At 40.9% G+C, this 20833-nt stretch overlaps 1 protein-coding gene across 1 annotated transcript in view; it reads right to left on the bottom strand.

Moving 5' to 3' along the window:
* Nucleotides 1-452: 452 nt before the first annotated feature.
* The window catches only part of hs3st1l2 (heparan sulfate (glucosamine) 3-O-sulfotransferase 1-like 2), a 38063-nt gene continuing 17682 nt past the window's right edge, over nt 453-20833 (bottom strand). Inside the window, exons 2-3 of the mRNA XM_085427078.1 lie at nt 3012-3389; nt 453-1861 (exon numbers count right to left, since the gene is read on the bottom strand). Coding sequence (XP_085283204.1) covers nt 1196-1861; nt 3012-3266 — 921 coding nt within the window. The 5' untranslated portion in view covers nt 3267-3389 and the 3' untranslated portion in view covers nt 453-1195. The remainder of the gene's footprint in view (nt 1862-3011; nt 3390-20833) is intronic.

The raw sequence follows: 20833 nt of genomic DNA, 5'->3' as shown, positions 1-20833 counted from the left end.
TTGAAAGTGTATCAAACTAACATCAAACTAAAGACATGTCTGGGTTAAAAGCACCCTGGATATCCTTTAATCACAAGGCTTTTATTTTATGTACTGATGCTATGACTTGTCAGCCTTTTTAAGCCCTTCCAGATGAACTGGATTAAGGTAAGAAAACCATTTGAATACTGTCAGGAACTGAACAGCCCTTCTGGTGACCTACAGGTGTCGTTTGTTGCGGTGTGGTTGTGAAACTGAAGGTAACACCTACACAGGAATAACTTAATAATGAAAAGAGACGTACGCTTGCTTTGATCTTTGATGTAAAGAACATGTTCAATAGACACTGACAGGGAACATCTTCATCCACTTCGAGGGAGAGGTGTTTCCAGAGAGGCCTGTCAGTGAGCCTATATCACCGTGTCTTTATGTTTGACATTTTAAATCCCTTTAAACCTCGTAGCTGGAGTTCAGGGAACAGACTTTACCACTGAAGACATTTATTAGAAGGACATCTTAAAAAATAACACAAACTAGCAATAGCACTATGCTGGCCTTGAGCGTAAAAAAAAAGCAAAAACAGGTTTTCAGTGAGCCTCTTCCAAAAGAACTCGTGAGCATCTATTCAGTAAAATAGCCCAAAATAGCCATGAGGAAAAAATTAAAATGTTTTGCTAACACAAAAAGTTTTACAGTTGTTCAGAAAAATCAAAGCAAAGACTTGTTTTCTCTTTAAAATCGTTTGCATTGAACCTTGATTGACTTTTTATGCAACTGGAGTTCATAGTGCAACAATAACGCAACCATCTTTTGACCATTCATCTATTTCTACATCACATCAAAGTCGTCACATATTCTTTTAACGACCCACACACGAGAACTAACAGGGAGTTAGTTGTACTTTCAGTTTCAGACTTGTGTATGGCACGGCTGTTGTAGCTTCAGCAAGTGAGGTTTTCCCTGGAGGCACCAACATGGTGTTGGTAAAGGTTTATGTTGGCTACGGGTTCAACATCAGCAGTTTGTTTTCTTCACATGTGCTGCACATGTTGGCCACATTCATACCTGAGTAGGTATCAACAAAAAGAGATTTTTTTTTTAAATGTTCCCACTCATCTAGCTAGAAAAACACCGTTTTATCTCTCCCTCTGCGTCCCTGAATGTGTCGGCACTGTTCAGGAGGCGTTTCATCGTCACTGTTGCTCTGCTCAGTGGATCAGCACCAGGCAAATGACCTCCCCACCATTTCAAAGAATAACTTGTTTGGCTTTCTGAAGTACCGACAAAGCTTCTTCAAGGCTTGGGTACTGAGTGGAGCATGTGGCCTGCCTTTAGACTCGTCCAGGCACTTGTCGTGTCCAGCCGACAGGAGGCAGTAGAAGCCCTTGGTGGTGTTGTAGTAGAAATTGCTTGGGTTGATCCTGGGCGGCAGGTCCAGAAACCTCTCTGCCTTCCTCAGCTCAGGGAAGGGATCCCGAATAAGCGCATCTCCGTCCACCACGTGGATCTGCTCCCTGGGGAAGACCTCCAACCAGCGGGCAAGGTGCTGGTGATAGAGGCTCCTCTGCAGTGCCTTGTATCCAGGATCAATATGGCCCTTGTGGAGTAGGAGCTCCTCTAGGGGCTTGTAGGGCTTGTGTCGTGTTAGGCGGTTGTGCAGAACCTGGGTGTAGTCAGAGATCAGCCTCTCAGCTGGGTCCCGGACAATGAGTAGCAAGCGGACAGCAGGGTTCATGTCCGAAACTCGTGCAGGAACCTGAGGAGCTGCGAAGTAACCTGGGGTCTTTTCCACTGTCAGTTGACCTGGGACTGTGAAGGGCATCTGGGCTCGGTACCAGGCCAGACCTCTGCGGTAGTGCTCCTCCACATTGAAATAATGCACCTGTCAGAGGATGCAGAAGGTATACCACTTGTTGACACTGTTGTTTTGAAATTTTAGTTTGTTTTGAAACTTAAAGGAAATTTTAGGGACATCTAATAATTTCTAAACCTTTTTACCATCTAAAACACTTTCAGCTTTTTTCTTCATTTAGTCCCAATCTTGTCTAAACCAATCTATTCTTTGGCACCAGCTTTCTAACTTCATAGTCCTCATTTTAAACTATCCTGATTAGGATTTCTCTCAGTGCAGCTTTTCAGGACAGGCCCGTCACCATTCATCATACTTACAAATGTACATGACAAACTACACAGAAACTCAACTCTCTTTGCTCTGGTTTCTTTACTGCACTGAAGAAGATGCAGTACGTGTTTGGCCTGAACTAAACTTTCAGAAAATCCTCACGCATTTGATAATTAGACTGCCTCTGTGCCCTCTTGGTCTTGCCTGAGTTGCATCTCCAACTTTCCGAGTGCAGAGTTTTACACTTCTACAGTATATATTTGCACCTGGGGCATTTTGTTAGCTCCATTACCTTGAGATTGAATTTTTTGCTTCAGTGCAGCTCTATATTGTTAGAGCTGAGTCTGTTAATACATATTTTCAGACACAGAAGATCTATCCACAGTTACAATCATTATTACTTACTGAATTTTCAACTAATTTTCAAGTACTATGTTATTTTCTTTGCTTGGAGTTTTCAGATTTTTCATGGCCAACCAATGTCTGGTTCTTGGCCTGGAGTTTTGCCACTCTAAATACAAACTCCTGCGAGCTTCTCGAGGTTGACCTTGCTATTCTTTGAATACCATCAGGTGGTTTTGAGGCACACTGATGAAATTTGTACAATTCAATAAAAGCAGATTTTTTTTAAAGGATATACAAGTGAAAAGAAAAAAAATGTTGATGTGAGATTTCACATAAGGGTTTCAACAAAAACTACAAATGAATTTTTGACACGTATAAAAATAGATTTTGACGTCCATCATATATTTAAGAAGAAAACAGACATTTTTCTGAATGGGAACATTTTATCCCAGTTTGACGTTAGAGTAGAGAAGATGAAACTACCTAACAACACTTAAGTGCTTAAGTGCAAACTGAGTAATTATTGTCCACAGCTGGTGATAGTGAAAAGTGTTTTGTTTATCACCTCAGTCTTTGCCACTTCCACATCTGGGTGCAGATTGAGCATCTCGAGCAGGGCTCTGGTGCCACCTTTCCGCACGCCAATGATAATAGCTCCGGGCAGCCGCTGCTGGGTAGCATTGTAAAAGGAGGAAGAAGATGATGGAGGGGAGTAGACAGAAGAACTGGAACCCCCAGAGCGAAATTCCCTTAAGCACACAGACAGCTGAGTCTGCAGCAGCAGAAGCACCAGCAGCGCTAGTAGCACTGTCCACAGCATGGTGCCACACACAGAGGTGGAGTGATGGTTATGAGCACACTCTCATGAAGCTCCCGGACCAGTACGTTGTGCTTGTTATGAGTCAGCGGGGGGTCTCGGGAGGGAGCCCTTCAATTGGACAACCTATGAAGCAGGAAAAAAATAAAGGTTATCATCCACTTTTACTGTCTCACTCTGCCACTTTCTTCTTTAATAGCACCAGTGTAGCAGAAAGGTCGAAAAGTGATACACTTGTCAAGAAAGTTGATGATAAATAAGCAAAAATTTATTCCGTCTGAATATAAATTACTGTGAGCAATCGTTATTAAAATTCAACAGCATGAAAACTGAAGGCTGAACTAAGACCTTTAATGTTTTTTTTTATCACTTTTATTGCAACCTCATAACACATTTTAGGCTGTTATTTACTGTAACTCAAGGAAGCTGCAGTCAGATCAAAACAAGGAAAAATGTTTTAGCCTCAATCATGAAAAAAACATTTTGAAAAATCGAATGTATTATTAATAAGTGGTTTATAAGAGTTTAAATAGAACAATAGGTGCAATGAGGCAACTATTTTTGATCATATGTAGGTTAACTTTAAATGTGGTACATTTTTCTGTCTGCTGCATGTACTGCACATATAACTGCATGCTTTAGGAATTCCACGTTAGCTTGAAGATGGACACGTTTGAATGTGTGTGTGTGTTGAATCTGCACCAAAAGAATAAAAATCTTTAAGAAAGGATGTCGAGTCGGCAACACTCAGATTATGACCTCAGTCACAGTGCAGTTTCTTTTCATCCCACGTAGCTAAAGCTCATTGCTACATGGTGCTTGCTCGACTGTTTCGTGATCCCATACAGTATGTCTGAGACAGCTCTGCACACTAATGTGTCAAGTCCAGGCCAAAGTAGTGCAGGTTTGGAGCCTCAGATATAGGGCTGCAATATGAATGTAGACAGAAAATATTAAAATATTAATCTATATCTAAAGCAAATGGAGGAAATGCATTGAAAATTTATGCTGTTATGGGGTTTACAGTCTCCCTAAGGAGCGCTTACACCCATCTGAGTTCAGTGGAACCATTTTTACAGTGGAGGAGACGAGCCGCAGAGATCCTGAAATCCCGAATGTGGAATTTTGTCTCATTGGGTTGTTTGAGTTTAATCTGGTGGTGAGGTTTTAAATTAGCATAAAATTTTGAATGCTCGTGTTAAAAACAGACAAGGTTTCAAATGATGAGTTCAGAGTCTGTACGAGGAGTCCCCGTCAGGGGAGAGATCAGACCTCAGACGACCTTAAACACTCAGGTTCAGTTTTTTCAACTCTTGACTCTTTATGCTGACAAAGAAAGCAGATATACCTCATGTAGTCATGTAAAACAAAGCCTATTATCAGATAAAAATCAGATTTTGTGCTACTAGAGTCCAAGAATAAAAATATGGAGTTGCTAAACTTGCAATGAACATTTTAGGTCCCCTCTAACTGTAAGAAAACATTTTTTCCACTACTGTATCTAAAGGAGTCCAGAGATCTTCCATCCAAAAAAATATCTTTGCAGGTGCCCCCCCCCACCACCTTTTTTGTCTTTACATAAATAAATAATATGTATCCAGGCACAGTATACAGGAAAACTCTTCTTAAAGAAAAGACAAAGGAGAAAGGTGAATTTGTTTTGAAGATGTGAGTTTAATAGTTACTGTTTCAGATTCACAGCAGGATTTTTACAGAACTTCTGAGTCCTGACCACAGTGATCAATAACCTATGAAGGGTGCCAAACAAATACATGAATAAAACATACTCAGATGGAGGAATAATGATCGTTTTGTTCGAAGCATGCTTATGGGCTTTAGTTTTAAAATAAAATGATTGAAATAGCTCTCATATTACTGGGGTAAGAATAAAGTGAGGAAGTGAAAAACAAATTAAACGTAAAAACAATAATGCAAGGTCTGTAGAGCTTAAAAAAAGAGGCAACTCTACTTCTTTAAGTCTTTGAAGATTTCAGCTTTCATCCAAGAATATCTTCAGTTTAAAACCAAGCGGTGGAAAGTCCCAGGTATTTATACCCGAGTGAGGGTTGTTCCCTTGGGCACGAACCTGAAGGTCACTGACCCACTACTGATAATATGAGTCATCACGTGGTCACGTGAATAAAAAGGTGCAGGCCATTCCCATCACTGCGGGTTAAAGGTGAAGCCACTGCGAAACCTTACCCCACCCTGGATTCACAGTCTCTGTCCGCTGTGAAAGACCGTCATTGAACAAAAGTGGAAGCTTACAACAGCAGCTATCAGCCACTTGCAGTGAAGTCTTCAGATCCCTTCCCAGGAGCTTCAACACTAACACCTTTGTCCAGGTGAACTCAATAGGTCACATGATAGTGTGAGGCAAGGTCTCACAGGGGTTTCACTCTGAACCCTGGTGAAGAAAATGACCCACGCTATTTTTTCACACCTTGGCTATTGATCGGTTAGTCAATGACCCTCAGGACAGTATCCGAGGGATAACTCCCATCAGCTTTTAAACAACTTTTTGTTCATTGCCCTTTTCAAGCTCCCTAAGATGATTGAAAACCTACACAGAGAACAAACTGCAAGATCTGAAAATTAGTATTATACATGTAGCTGTAGAGGTTGGACACCAATGTTCAATTTCAGATTTAATCTTCCACTTTATCACAGTCATTAAGCTGAAAAGGTCATTCCACACCTCCCAGTTTGATGTGACAAATGAGTGCAGATTACCTGCATATATGGCATTTAAGGAGACTTATGTGAGAAATTCATGTTTAACTGGTTTCTGTTTTATTTTTTATAAATGTTTTGACATGAGCCATGTAATAACCTGCTTTCTGGGTGTTGTTTTTTACTTGTTGCTGGATGTTGTGTGGACATGTATGCAAATAAGAATCCAGAGAACTCAAATGCTGTGAATAGCATTTCTGTGCACAAACTTTCCTTCAGTTTTTATCTGTTTTGACTTCAGAAATTTGATTTCAGGAGCTTTTTCCCAGTAAACGTGTTGCTTTCTGCTCGTCAAACCAGCACGATCTCAACACAAAAACATCAGATGTTTAACAACTCAAGCCAACGGCCTCTTGCGGTTTAATAAATGCAAGTAAATTCACTACTGTTGATGCTACAATCAGTCCATTTGATAATTCCAAAGACGTTTGTTGCACATGAGAAAAGACTCCCATCGGCGCTTTGTTCCACAACAACATGTAGTGAACACTGTGAAAGAGTCTTGTTTTGTGAATAAACAAAATAAAGTAGTTTAGATGCTTTAACCTAACAAAACAGCAAGTGAACATGAAGACAGAAAAATATAAAAACAGCGAACAAAGGGTAAAAACAGCGTTCCCACATACTAAGCTTCTTTGTTTGGCAAAATGATCACAAACTTCTGGAAAAGGAGACTATATATCGTTGTATCTCCAAACAATTTATCATTATAATTTGAGCAGTGATACTGATCCAATCACCCTGATTATACTCCACTGGGTGGTCCAAAGTGCTGGTAAATTTGCACCAGTATGCTTTGACATGTCAACTCCAACTGTAGAGTGAAATATTCCAGTCAGGAGAAGGTAAGAATTTGATTGAAGCCATGTCAAAGCTCTCACACTGTAGTTAAAAGCACCCGCACATTTGATTTGCAGTGCCCAATTACATTATTATTATATCATCATATAGTCTACAAATTTTAAAAGATTTTTATTTGTATGGTACCAAATTCTGTGCATGTGAGACTGTGACAGTTGAAGACGACGTACAATAAGAGCTGAAATAATTGGTCCATTTACATAAAATGATTGCTTACTTATACATAATAAGTTATATCATAAGATTATAAATAATATTTATAATTTATCAGATTTTTGCTGAAAATGATTTGACTTTGACACGTAATATTTAAATTTTGATGCCTCACTCTTGGCACAAGGCGGCTGTGTAATTTTTTAACACTTCCACAAGATTTTTTCCTGCATTCAGCACTTTCATGCTTGACGCTTTGACCACATTTTGTCGATTCAGCTTTTATTTATGTGATATTTTGAATGCAGCTCTTGCTGCAGAGTGCTTTTACACTGAAATATTAATCCTTCTACTAATGTAAAAGAAGGCCAACAACAAAAACTAGCAATGTTTTTTTCTTTGAAGAAAATCCAGTAAAGAAAAACAGCTTCATCACTTATAAAGAACTTTGTTTGTTGCTTTGGCAAAACTGTGTTGATATATGTAGACTCAGGCATTACATGACATGACCACGGTCACATGACGGGTGGATTGCATTATGGCGGTTTAACCAGAGACACTCACTTTTATTTTTCGGCGTTTGTGGGAAGCTAAATTAAAGGTCAGGTTGTGTTTGTGTAGGAAACTTTTAGCGATCACTTGTTTTAATTAAAACACAGCTTCTTCCTGTTCCTGCTCTTGTTGTTGTTGTCGTTGTTGAGCTGAAGTTGCAGTGACGCGACTGAGTTATTAATTAGTGTAACAATGTTCTGGTTCAGAGGAGAAACCCTGTCTAGCATTGTTCCTGTAGCGACTCACTAATTGCACCTTCAGGGAGCGTAACTGCACCCCGACCTTCTGTGCTATCCTCTGGCTTAGTGACGCTGGCGTCACACGTCCCTTGCTGGCTGTGGATGGGACTCCCAATGTACATCAGCAACGTGTGGATGTTGTCGGCTGAAGTAGGTGTTGTGGGTGACGTCATCGCTCATTATTATGTTTCAGAAGTGAGAGTAAACAGGTTAATTTTAGAAAATGTTCAAAGGAACATTTCTGCAGTTTTAGATGACTTTTTTGTAAAGAATCACTGGGATTGGATAAAATTAAGTATAGTCATGTAAATTAAAATAAAAAAGAAACATCTTAGACCTGTGCAAAAAATGCATATTCAATGTACATTTTCATGACGGTTATGTCAGCACTGACATAGAAAGAAAGCTGAATCAATCTGCCCACTTTGTCAAAAAAGTCCAAATTCTACTCATTCAACTTTAGTCAAACTACAGCTAACAAACCACATTTATTAGCCCTAAGCTACTCATTTGATTCCAAACTATTTGTAGATAATGCCACAATGATCTCTCTGTTATCACTCATTATTATATGCAGCTCTGAGCTGAATGAATGTTGTTTTGTTGTTTTATCGCAAATTCTGACCGGTTCCAGCTTTTGACTGAAAAATATATTCTCCGTTTTTGCAAGCTCAGATAGATGAACAAGATTTTCAAGAATTACACAGGGATTAAAAAGTTGCATCTGCAGTGATTATTATTATTCCTGTGGTGTCTTATCGCTTTGTACAAAACCAGAACATTCGAGTCGACTATTACCTCCAGCCTCACACTGTTCAGTGATTACAGCCCCTTAATAATTCAGCCAATAGCAACTAAAATCCCCGGCTCCTATACATTAGCTGCTTTAAGCAAGTAGCAAGATTTCCTGATTCAGATTCCCTACAGTCATGATTTTGATGTAAAGTGGCAAACTGCGTGCTGACGCCAATCAATCACAGTGTAGGGCATGTGCAATTTATGTGAGTATGTGAGCAACCGAGACAAAGAAAGTAATCCTCAGTGAGGTTTATGTGTGTGCGCGCTGCACAGAGACACGCATGCCTTGCATTAAGTGGTTGCACGAGTCCCTTGTGACTTCTCTGTAAGCTGGAATATTCCCCTGCTGTCAAGTCGCTTCGCTTCCACTTCACCTCGTGACCTTCCTCTCCCTCTTCCACCTCCTTATTACCCTCCTTCTCACCTACACTCATCATCTTTCACCCTCACCTCTGCTCTTTGTTTCCTCAGCCTGTTCCTGACTCTGTCTTCCTGAGTTGTTTGAATCCTTGCGTGTTTATGTGGATCAGCAGCACATGCAGCACCATGCTAATGGGGATGCCCTGCAGCAGCCTCTTAGCGGCTCATAAATAAAACACAAATGCACCTTTCCGTTCAGAAATATTTTTGAGTCAATGAACTTTTAATCTTGATGAACAAAAAATGACACAGGATTGCAGTTGGAAATGGGAAATAGTTCCACGGATGTAAAAACCCGGCACTGATTAAAAGTTATTTCAAGGTTTAAATAAGGTTATTGCTGTTTGGCTCAATGTCGTGATGGAGCACACTTTGAAAAGTAAACCAAAGAAAACACTATAAAAGTACAAAAAGGGCAAATCAGCAATCCATTTTTCATATTGCTCATGTATTTCTTGGTTCTAAATTATTTGTTTGAGTCTTTTACTTGCAGACAGATTTGCAAACTTGCAATCGGAGTTCCTTTAAAAGACAGAAATCTTTGGGATAAATGGTATGTCTGCTGAGTTTTACTGAGAAAAGTTTTTGCTTCCACCTAAACCTTCATGGAGATAAACATCAAACACACAATAGCTCAACGTGGCCGCAAAGTCAAGCTCAGCCACAGTCCCAGCCAATCAGCTGATTTCAGTGACAGCCCACATCGGCTGATACCTTCTACACTCATAGTAGGTTCTTTCAGCCAGTCTACAGTTGCAGCACATCTGCAAGCCACTTTGAAACCCACCTCCCCTCTAGCTCCATCATTTATGCAGTTCTGACTTTCAGCATTATGTAATATTACTGATTCTTGCTTTATTGAGACGGGGTCTTGCTGATGTGCTTTGGCTTTTCATCTCTGGTGGGGATTTCCCAGAATGGACCTACACCAAATGTAAAAATGAATGCAGATAGAACTCACAATTTTCTATTTATTTTTTGACTACAGTGGTTCTGATTGAAATTACTTTTTCAGTTTGCACTTTGCTGAAAATTGACTAAAAACTAACATGGATGTTCTCTTCATTCAGTGCTTATTAAAATGCATGCACAAGTCCCCTGTTAATGATAAAAATAAGCAAATGAGTTTAGGATTAAAAAAACAGAGATTTCTGTTTAGCAACTGGCTGGACTGTTTTCTTTTTTTATTGGCACCATATGAGCAGCCTCTCAGCTCTGCTCAATGAGCCTCACATGAATCATTGCAAGTCCTTGTCTTTCCCCGCTCATCGCTTCTTGTGATTCACATTAGCCAGCATGCAAAGGGAGAACAAACAACAACAACAACAATGCCAAGATTGCCAATGACGCATGAATTCTCCATACTGACAAACACACGTTATCTAGCCAAGCTGCAGACGATAGAGATGGAGGGGAAAGGAGAGAAAAGCGGGAAGGGTGGAGTGTAATTATCTGTGAAAGGCAGATGCTTCCATCTGCATTTGGGGAGAGTACCAGTGTCTTATAAGTTCTGGTGTGAGTGTGTTTGTGTGTGTCTTGTGTCATCTGCATGTGTGCAGAGCCTTAGCCTTTTGTGCAGACACCCAGCATGTGACTGCTAGTGATCCAGGCCCCTGGAAATATCTTTTTACAGAGCGATAGTATTTGGGGGTGGGGGAGGGATTATCCTGTACAGAGAGTCAGAGGGTGGCAGGGAGGGAGGAGATGGGTGGTAGGGGGGAAGGATAAGACTGAGGTACAGTTGTTGTGTGTGTGAGGCAGCAGGAAGATTGTCTCTGGTAGGGGGTGGCATGGTGAAACGCTTTGGATTGCCAAGCCTGTCATATCACCAAGGCTGTGAAAGTCTGATAAAACTCTCTCTGTCCCCCTTCCTTTTCTTTCTTCTTTCATTTGCCCCCCTCCCCATCCATCTCTTTTTCAGACTCTACTCACCATCCTTTCCTTTTTTCACCTTGGGTTTCACCTTCATTTACCCCAAACTTCCCACACATTTTCTTAGTTTTCTGTCTCTTTATATACCTTCTTTAATCCAGGTCCTGCTCAGCCAATCACGCTTGCTGATTACAGCGAACATACGCCGAGCTGATTGCCTTTCAGAACAACAAAGGAAATGCAACAAGGCTGTTCCTATTCCCCATCCCTTTCCCATTACCCGCCTGGAGAGGAGATGGCCAACACTCAGAGGGGGGTCTGTAATCAAAATAGATGGAGCTGAGACTGCAATCGGTCATACTTCCAGATCACGCCGACCGCCAGTTTTCCTCGAAGCCTCAGACAATAAACAGTAAGACTGAATGCTTCAAGTCCATCTTTTTGCTTTTCCCAAAAATCCTTTTAACCCCATAGAAGCTGATCTGCTGCCAGATCTTTCAAAGTTTATGCATAAGATGAAAGAAACATCAGATGTGAACAAAAAAGTGAAAAGTCCTCTTCCGTATCTATTGAAGTTCAGGAGTTTCACCTCTTCCAGGCATTCTGTTTTTCTGCGTGAGTAGTTTGAGGCACCTTGCACCAGGTACTCAGCCAGAGGAAAAAATGCTGAACTCGGAAGATTTGATCTATTTCTGAGAGAACATGGGAAGATGAAGCAGAGGGTGAAAAAGAAGTGTCTGAGAGGTTCTTGACAGGATCCTTTTTCTCCCTTGTTATCTCTTCCTCGTGGGTCTGTTTCTGCTGTAAAACTTCATATGAGAGTTATTTAAAATATCCCAAGATGATATAATCTCCAAATTCATCACATATGATCAGAACTATTTTGCTTTACATTTGCATGCAGCAGATATCCTTTAGCATGACTTTTGAACAAGGTTACTGTTGTGTTTGTTTTTTTAGCTCAAACTATAATCTAAACCCCAAGAAGCAGACAGTTGCCTAAACTTAACTAAAGAAGTTAATGCGTGCATTGTACAGAACAATTGTTTTGCTCAACCAGTGCATATCAGCTTAAAACTAAATAAAATAAAGTACAATAAAGCTCCACAGTCAAATGAGTGTGGAAACACTAAAGCAGGAGTTTACTATTTCTGAATCTCTTAGAAGCTGACAGCTTTTGGAAAATGCCAATATTTGAAAAGACTATTTACGCTGACAAAGCATAACGTTTCTGTTTTCTAGAATGAGATACTTTTTAACAAAGTTTGTTTCACTTCCTAAACTATTTCAAATACCTTTTACAAATGATATATGTGTTTTGTGGGCAGCATGGTGGTTTGGTGATTAGCACTATTGACTTGCCTAAAGTAAGTCCTGAGTTCGACTCCACCACCTGGTTGGAGCCTTTCTGTGTGGTGTCTGCATTTTCTCCCCATGCCTGCATGGGTTCCGGCTTCTTCCCACAATGTGAGTGAATGGCAACCTGTCTAGGGTGTACTTTGTCTCTCACCCTATAGGTGATAGGGATAGCCCCTGTGCTACCCTGACAAGCAGAATAGGAGCTACATGTGCTTTACAGTATGAGAGTGCCCAGGAGATTTAGTAAGAAGTTCATGCCTTGGTTTGCACTCACTTAAGAGCTATTATATTTCTTATTTTCTATCCCCTGCATATATACTGTTACTGTGGTAGATGCTCATTTAAACGTGGCCCAAAATAATGAGCAGCTTATGTACAAGTAATCCCTGTGAGCCAAAAGATCAGGATTTATACTGCTCTAAATTATGTCAGTGAGAGTGAAAATCCTTAACATGCCCATACACAGAACTAGCTGTGAGAGCAGAAGCCCCTCCCACCTTGTGTTATTTGCAAAAGGCAGCCAATCAGAGAAAAGTTCTGCCTGACAGTGGGTGATGAGAGAAGCTGCATGAATATCCAGTTTAAGATAAACAATGGTTATTTATGAATCATGCAAAGTAGTTGGAAATAGGGGAAAACTTAAAAAGGAATTATGCACAGAATTAAGTTTACTACATGCCACCAAACTGGTGCTTAACAAATGGGTATAATAATGGGAACCAGTGCTTTCTGTAGGAAATAAATTTCATCGAATATAAGTGTTTACTTCAATTACACAACAGAAACGACACAATTATGAACACAATGTGTCAAAAAGTGTCAAATGTGGTCTAATAGTAGCCTGGGCAGCAAACAAACATAAATTAGATTTTATTTATTAATACAGTGTGACTTCACAACCCAGATGTTTTCAGAACACACAATAAAGTGTGTCATGCAGGCTGACCTTCGCTGATGTCTGTCCATCTTTTACTCATCAACCCCCAGCTGCTTTTCAAATTAGACTAAAAAAAGGGGCCTGGCAGCCGGCAGTCACTTACCTTTCACCCGCTTATCATCTTATTCATTCACACATGCACTACACCCATGTAAGCCCCCTCCTCTACCAACCCCACCCCCTCCTCCTTTATCCTCTCTCCTCCTCACATCCTTAGCCATGCACGCGCCAAAATCTGGGTCAGCCATATCAAACACTAAAGTGTGCGTCTCTGATGTGTGTTTACTGTGTGTGTGGATGTGTATGTGTGGCGTATGAATATTGAGTTTTAATATTGAGTCTGGAGGGGAAGAATTTGGGATTCTACTGTTGTTATTTTATCAGGCGCTGCACTGGGGGGGAATGTGATTAGGAAATGCAGTTTTATCAAAGGGATCTTTGTGTGTGTGCATGCATAAAAAAAGCAAGATGTTTCTGTAATAATGTGTGTGGTGTGTGTTTTAGAGAGAGAGAGAGAGGCAAACTGAAAAGCAAAGCTTGGAGGGGCTGTGTAAATTTGCTCTAATTAAAAGGTTTTTTGGCCGGAGCGTCTGGGCATTGCCACTGGCATACATTCAACACTCATGTTTGTGTGTCTGTGTGTGTGTGTGTGTTTTGGGCCACTTGGCACAAAGCCTGGTACAAGCCATTTGGATTTAGAGATGAGAGAGAGAAGGAGAGCTGATGTTTTCCTGACCCAGGTACAGTTGGGGTCTGAAGTTTACACACAGTCATCATGGGCATGAATGTCATGGTAATTTGGGGTATTTAATGATTTCCTTGAATCATTCTTTTAAAATGGTGGAATGATTATAAGATACACATCTTTAACAAGTTTGAATTTATTGTTGAATATTGGATTTTCTCTAATCTGTACCGTCAAAGTCAAAGTACACATCCAGGTTCAAAACATATACATAGACCCTCACTAATACTTTAATATTTGGTTAAATGTCCCTGAACACGTTTCACCTCAATCTGACACGTTTGGTTGACGTCAATAAGCTTCTGGTATAATTCTGTCTGGATATTTGACTGCTCCTCTTGACAGAATTGGCAGAGTTCATTGAAATTGGTTAGTTTCCTGGCACTTATATTGGTTTAAAGCAAAGTCTACAAATTTTTAGTTCGGATGAGGCTTTTGGTTTTGGAAAAGTCATTCCAGAAGTCTAATACAATAAAGCTAGCCTGCTTTATCCATTCCAAAACAATTTTTGATGCATGATTGGGATCTTTTTCCTGTTGGAACACCCAATCCTGTCTAAGTTCCAACCATCTAGCTGCTGATTTGAGGTGACATTGAGGGATTTGGAGGTAGCTCTTCATTATTCCAGTTGCTTGTGCAATGTACTGCTACCAATTACTCCAAAACAACACAAAACCATGATGCTGCCACCACCATGCTTAACAGCTATTACACTGTTGAAAGATTCACCTTTACTCCTTCAAACATGTAAAACTTCATGCTGGTGTTCCAGCAGTTTTAAGTTGCTTTTCTGGAAAATCCCAATAAATTTACTCTCAACTTGGTAAAAGTTTGGATCTTCATCCAGATCTTGGAAAAGTGGTGGCATAATCGAAAAACTTGTATTCAGTACAGTTGTTTGAGCTGATGATCTTGGAATTTGGACTTGTTTTGAAATGACTCAGAGAGATCTTCCTAACTCGTATAAATGTACAATTCTCCTTCTTAGATCTACACTGAGTTCCTTGGACTTTCCCTTTGTTCTCAATAGTGGTCAGTCGAATGAGTGATGCCAAAAAAACAAAACGCTTTTTATGATAGGGAAGAGATGATGACTAAAAAAATGTTAGTAAGCCTTGTAAAGTTAAAATACATCACTTAAAAGATTTAAGTGAATAGACCATGTGCAGAAAATCCAAAATTAAAAAGTATGCATCCAATTACTGTTTATTTTTTAAAGTATTCAAATTTCTGCTGTATATGCTGATTTATGCTGTATAATCATTCCACCAAAGAAATCATTAAAAGCCCCAAATTACGATGACATTCATGCGCGATGCATGCCAACTTCTGACCACAGCTGTACATGATAAGAGACATGTTACCCTTCCTGTTTAACTCTCTTGCACACAGGTCTTCTAAAGTGGACTTACTGCTTGTCTTTTGTCATATTATGCTGGCAGTATCATGCACACTCAATGTGACTCTAAAGGGGTACGTGATGGAAATTTTATGAGAAAAGAGTCCTGGCGGATCTGCAACAAGAATGTTTTTGTTGCAAATGTTAAAAATTGAAAAAAAAACAAACCCTTCAGATAGGAAGGATGGCAGAAAGTCCTGCATCAAAACCTTTGACTGTTATGTCTCAGCAAAAATGCCTAACAGATTGCCTCATAATGTAATTTAAGTTGAAATGAAATTAAGGTATTCGTAACAAACATAAACACAGAAAATTAACAAATGAAAAACAGCAGAGCCACAGCAGATATTTCACTTATGGCTATTTGAGGTAAATTGGATTAAAATGGTGGTTGAGCTCGCTGACCACACACATCCTCCTTAATTCACACCCCTGTCCCCACCCTGCTGCCAGGATCCTTGTTTACACACTGATACGTCCACATTATCAGACATAACATATGTGGGCTTTCTCACAGGCAGCTTGGTCTGACAGTAAGAGGAGTCTGACCTGTCAGAGTGGATTTAACCAACTGTCACTGAAGGAAAGCGGGACAGTCGCGGGGTGCAGGATGTGTAAAATAGCAGGGTGATGGGAGGATTATGGGTGTGTCCCCCCTTCACAAGGTCAGAAGCTCCAGGGCAACAAATAAATCAAATAGTTTTCTGGGTGAATTCAGTGTCATTTGCTGTACATGTGAGTGTTAAACTTGTGTACATAAGGGCGTCTGGAACAAGGGCAAGCTGACAGATGGGGCGAGCAAGTTGTGTCTGGTCAATATCATCATGGTCCAATGAGCCCAAATATTAACTGGGTCCTGAACTGTGGTTTTTCTGGGTTACAAACTGTACAGAAAAAAACCAGATGGTGTTTTTGTAAATGAAGAGGATTTAATGGATGGAGGTAGGGGAGAGGAAAGTGAGTGACTGATAAAAAGGGATACCATAGGAGAAAAAAAATGCTTTTCCAGCATCGTCAGGTGTGTTTGGGCGCCTGCTGGCAGTTTACCACAGCAATGATTGTTAAGTCTGATGTCACCTGGGCAGTAGACCCCAGGGACGCCAGTTTGTTAAAGCGCAGAGGTGAGGGAGGAGGGGAAGATAAAATGAGAGGCTGTGGAGGTGCGGAGGGGAATCAGGGGATGGAGACAGGGTGGTGGTGGGTACAGATGATGCCACAGTTGGTGTGGTGTTGCAGCCAAACGGTGCCCTACGGCGACAGTAATAAACCATCCCGGCTGTTGGTGGCTTTGTTGTCCAAAATGGACGATTAGTCTGATTTGTGTCTAAAGTGTTAAACCCTAAAGACAACACGGAGAGAAGGATACCCAGTTTAGCAGCACAAATCACAAAGTCCCTTACTTCATAAAAGAATCTCCGCTTTTCTTTTAGTTTGAATTCAACAGACAATAATTCACCTGTGAGACAAACAGAAATGAGTAAGATGTGTCAGAGCAGCGAGGGTGCTCAGCTTGTCGCCTCCAAGCAGCAACCTCTGGGGCTGAAAAATGAAGCCAGTGTGGGAGTGCCAAAAAATGCACTTGATGCAGACCGCTCGAGGCTTCAAAAGTAATTCAGGCCCTCATATTAAAATGCCCAACTTCAGAGAGTAAACAAAAAGGTACGGACACGACTTTGGGATCTGTAGTTAATTTTCTCTCTTTGTACAGGTGGTCGGGTTTTTTAAAATGCTTCACTTGACTAAACATTTCAAGGCTGAAAGCTTGCGTGATAGGTAGATGCCAACACAGATGTGACTAACCACTAGCTGCCTGCTAAGCTTTACCTCAGCTAATCTGAGACACATGAATATCTCTCTCTGTGCTTGTTCTGTTGGTGCCTTTTGAAGCAATTTAATACAAAAATTTGGCAAATAATGTCTTTTTTTTTTTTACTGTTAACACTACAACCTTTGGTAAGTGGAATTCTCGTATTTAATTTCTATGCTACTTAGCGCTAACTAGCATGTATCTTCACCTATACAATCAATGCCATCTGCTAACCAGACTGCAGCTAAAAGCATAGTACTCACCCAGCTCCTCTATATGGTTGTGTAACCCCTATAGACATGGTTACTAGTATTTTCTTGTTTTTACCTGGTAATATTATTTCCGACACCCCTTGAACACACTTTGATTTTCCGTAGTTCAGTGAATGCAACAAAAGCACGTTGCTGCATTAAGCTAGGCAAAACGGAGCAAGACACCCGAGAGCAATTAACAAGCTACACAAGGCCTTTATGTGTTTTACTCTCGACCAAAACCAGGCAGAGCGTGTATTTGTTTCTTGGGAATTCCGACTGGTTTTTTGTGATCCTGGATCTGAAGTGGTTCTGGATATGGATGGCGAGCCAGACCCTGTGAAAACTCTTGGCGAATCCAAAAGCAGTGTGGCCAGCTGTTCTGGATGCAGGAGTAGAGCTACAGTCTGAATTACTTCGAATCGCAGGATTTCAGATAAGCAAGAGCAAAAACTGCTTACTTCATACAGATTGTTTCTCTGGGAAACTATTGAACTCCCAATATCCTGCTCATCAGGAGTCAGGTCTAAAGAGACTACTTATTTCATTTTATTTTGTTGTTATTTTCAAAAGAGCGCTCTTCTCTGTTGATCTTCTGTTAATTTTCTATGCTGTTTACATTGGATTATTGCACCACTGTAACATTGTAATAAATCTGCCGGCTGTTCAACACTCAATTCTCTCAAATTTATTTTACTCCTCTCGAATCTAGTCTATAAGTTTAACCCTACTATACTAAGCAGGTGTTACATAAAAGTGGCGAGCCAGCCAGGAGGAGTTTGGCTATTTAATGCCTTTAATCCAATCATTGGCACACAGTTGGCAGTTTTATGACAATTTTTGCACATTTTTCCACTGAAGTAACATGGATGTCATTGAACGTGAACGTATCAAGGTACCAAATGCTGTACTAATCAGTGGGTTTTCTGGTACAGAGACTGATGAAGAAGTTGTTAAGTTTTCGCAACACTATGGTTCTATTGCACGAACAGTGAAAATTGCTAGTTCTGACCCTGACTTTAAAGATACAGTTATAGTTGAGTTTGAGTATGGCACAGCCATTGAGTCGATTCAGGGTGAACTACCCTGTCACAGAACAACATCTGACCCAAATGTAGTTCACAGCATCCAACTCTTATCCCCAATTTACAGTGCTAAGCTAACGGCTAGTACTACAGAGCCTTACCTTTCTAATTTAAAGGGTATTGCTAAGGTGAGTGGGGTAGATTATGAGAAAATGCTACTTAGTGAACTTAACAAACTTCAGGCCTCTGCTGGGGAAAGGGAGGGTACAGCCCCCTCTAAGGTCATTTCAGTAGATGACCCAGTCCCTTTAATACCTGGTTCTGTTTTGAGACGACCAAGCAGTGAAACTATCCCACCCACTCTGACCACTGACACCATCAATCCTTCCCTTACTGACAGACCAGCTCCTATTTTGAACCCTGAACACTTGACCACACCTGAAGTCCAGAGGGTCATTGTGGAGCACATTGTCAAAAGTACTGACATGTCCCAATCCTATCCAAGCTCTGCGAAATTCAGGTCCTTTTCTGGAAAAACTCCATGCCCTAATACGGAGGTTGACTATGACACTTGGCGAAGTCATGTTGAGTTTTATCTTGCAGATTCTTCTGTTCCTGAAAGACAAGTAGTACGGAAGATCATTGATAGCCTCTTACCGCCAGCTGCAAACATTGTTAAACAATTGGGTCCCTTGTCCAGCCCCAAAGACTTTTTGAGCTTGCTTGATTCTGCATATGGAACTGTAGATGACGTTGATGAGCTGTTCGCAAAATTCTTGAGTACAAACCAAAATGCTGGCGAAAAACCTTCAGCCTATGTGCACAGGCTGCAGACTACCCTTGACAAAGTTGTAAAAGGGGGAGGAGTCCCAGTTAGTGATTTCGATCGGCAGCTTTTGAAGCAGTTCTGTAGGGGATGCTGGGATGATAACCTAATCGCTAGCCTCCATCTAGAGCAAAAGAAATCCAGTCCACCCTCCTTTTCTGAGCTGCTTTTACTCTTGCGAACAGAGGAAGATAAGCAGGCAGCCAAGTCAACTCGCATGAGGCAGCACTTGGGAATGTCAAAAGTAAAGGTGCAGTCCAATCCTTTAAATGTTTATCCAAACACTGAGTTTCAAGCTGCTGCTGCTGCTGACAGCTCCGCTCAAGCATCTGCCAAGAAACTGCAAAAGCAAATTGCTCAGCTGCAAGAACAGTTAAGTTCCTTAAAAGCTTCAATGGAAACCATGGTTGCAAAGAAACCTCAGGCAAAGTTCCCAAAAGCTGTAAAGAAACAGCAGCTAAAGGAGGCACAAACACAGAACTCTCCGTTGAAAAATGAAGGCTTTGGCAAAAACAAAAAGCCTCGCCCATGGTTCTGCTTTAACTGTGGCGAGGATGGCCATATAGCTCCCTCTTGTGACAATGAGCCGAATCCCAGTACTGTTGAAGCCAAGCGGAAAGAGCTAAGGGTAAAACAAAAAGCTTGGGAAGACCAATGTGACTCTGATTTAAACTAGTTCCTGTTTCAGTTGAGGGACAAACTGGAACTAGAAGCGACAAAAGTCCCACTCAAAACCGCCCAACAAAAAAGTGTTGTGTACGAACAAGTATGCGTCATTCCAGCTTTCCAAAGGGCTTAATTGGCAAGAAGTGCACAGCTAATGTCAACATAGCTGGAGTGAGTTGCAATTCTTTGTTAGACTCTGGGTCGCAAGTAACGACTATTTCACACTCATTTTACCAGAGACATTTGTCTGATCTTCCCATCCAGCCAATCAGTGACTTAGATGTTGAGGGTGCAAATGGACAAGTTGTACCTTATCTAGGGTATGTAGAAGTTCCAATTGGCTTTCCAAAGGAGTTTGTTGAGTCTGAGCCCCAAATTTCTACATTAGCTCTCATTGTCCCTGATTTACGTTCCAGCACAGACTTACCAGTTTTAATTGGTACAAATGCCCTTGATGTTTTATATGAGGAACACTGTAGGGATACTCCTATTTCATCAGCTGTCTATGGCTATAGTCAGATTTTAAAAATCCTTGAACATAGACATGAAACAAAAAGCACAGGAAAGCTTGGACTAATGACACTGAGGGGCAACACACCTTACGTAATACCAGCTCATGAAAGGGTTTGCCTAGAGAGTTACGCCCACCTAAATTCACCACCCACTGACAGATGGGCAGTTGTAGAGCATCCAACTTCCTCAGCCCTTCCGGGAGGAATCTTTGTCGATTGCTGCCTTATCACAGTGCCACGTCAAAGTCCTTACAAGCATCCTATTTGGATCAGAAACGAAACCGATCATGACATCATCCTTCCTGGCAACTGCGTTCTTGCTGAACTACACATTGCAGACCAAGTCCTTGAAACTCAAACCACGTCGAGTGCAAACTCTGCAGGCTGTTGCAGCCTGTCTGCAGACTCATGTTCA

The sequence above is a fragment of the Rhamphochromis longiceps genome, linkage group LG12 (genome assembly GCF_057381845.1).
Source record: "Rhamphochromis longiceps isolate RC_006_pf linkage group LG12, R_longiceps_female_GT1.1, whole genome shotgun sequence".
Classification (NCBI taxonomy): domain Eukaryota; kingdom Metazoa; phylum Chordata; class Actinopteri; order Cichliformes; family Cichlidae; genus Rhamphochromis; species Rhamphochromis longiceps.
This window is presented reverse-complemented; position numbering and strand designations above follow the sequence as displayed.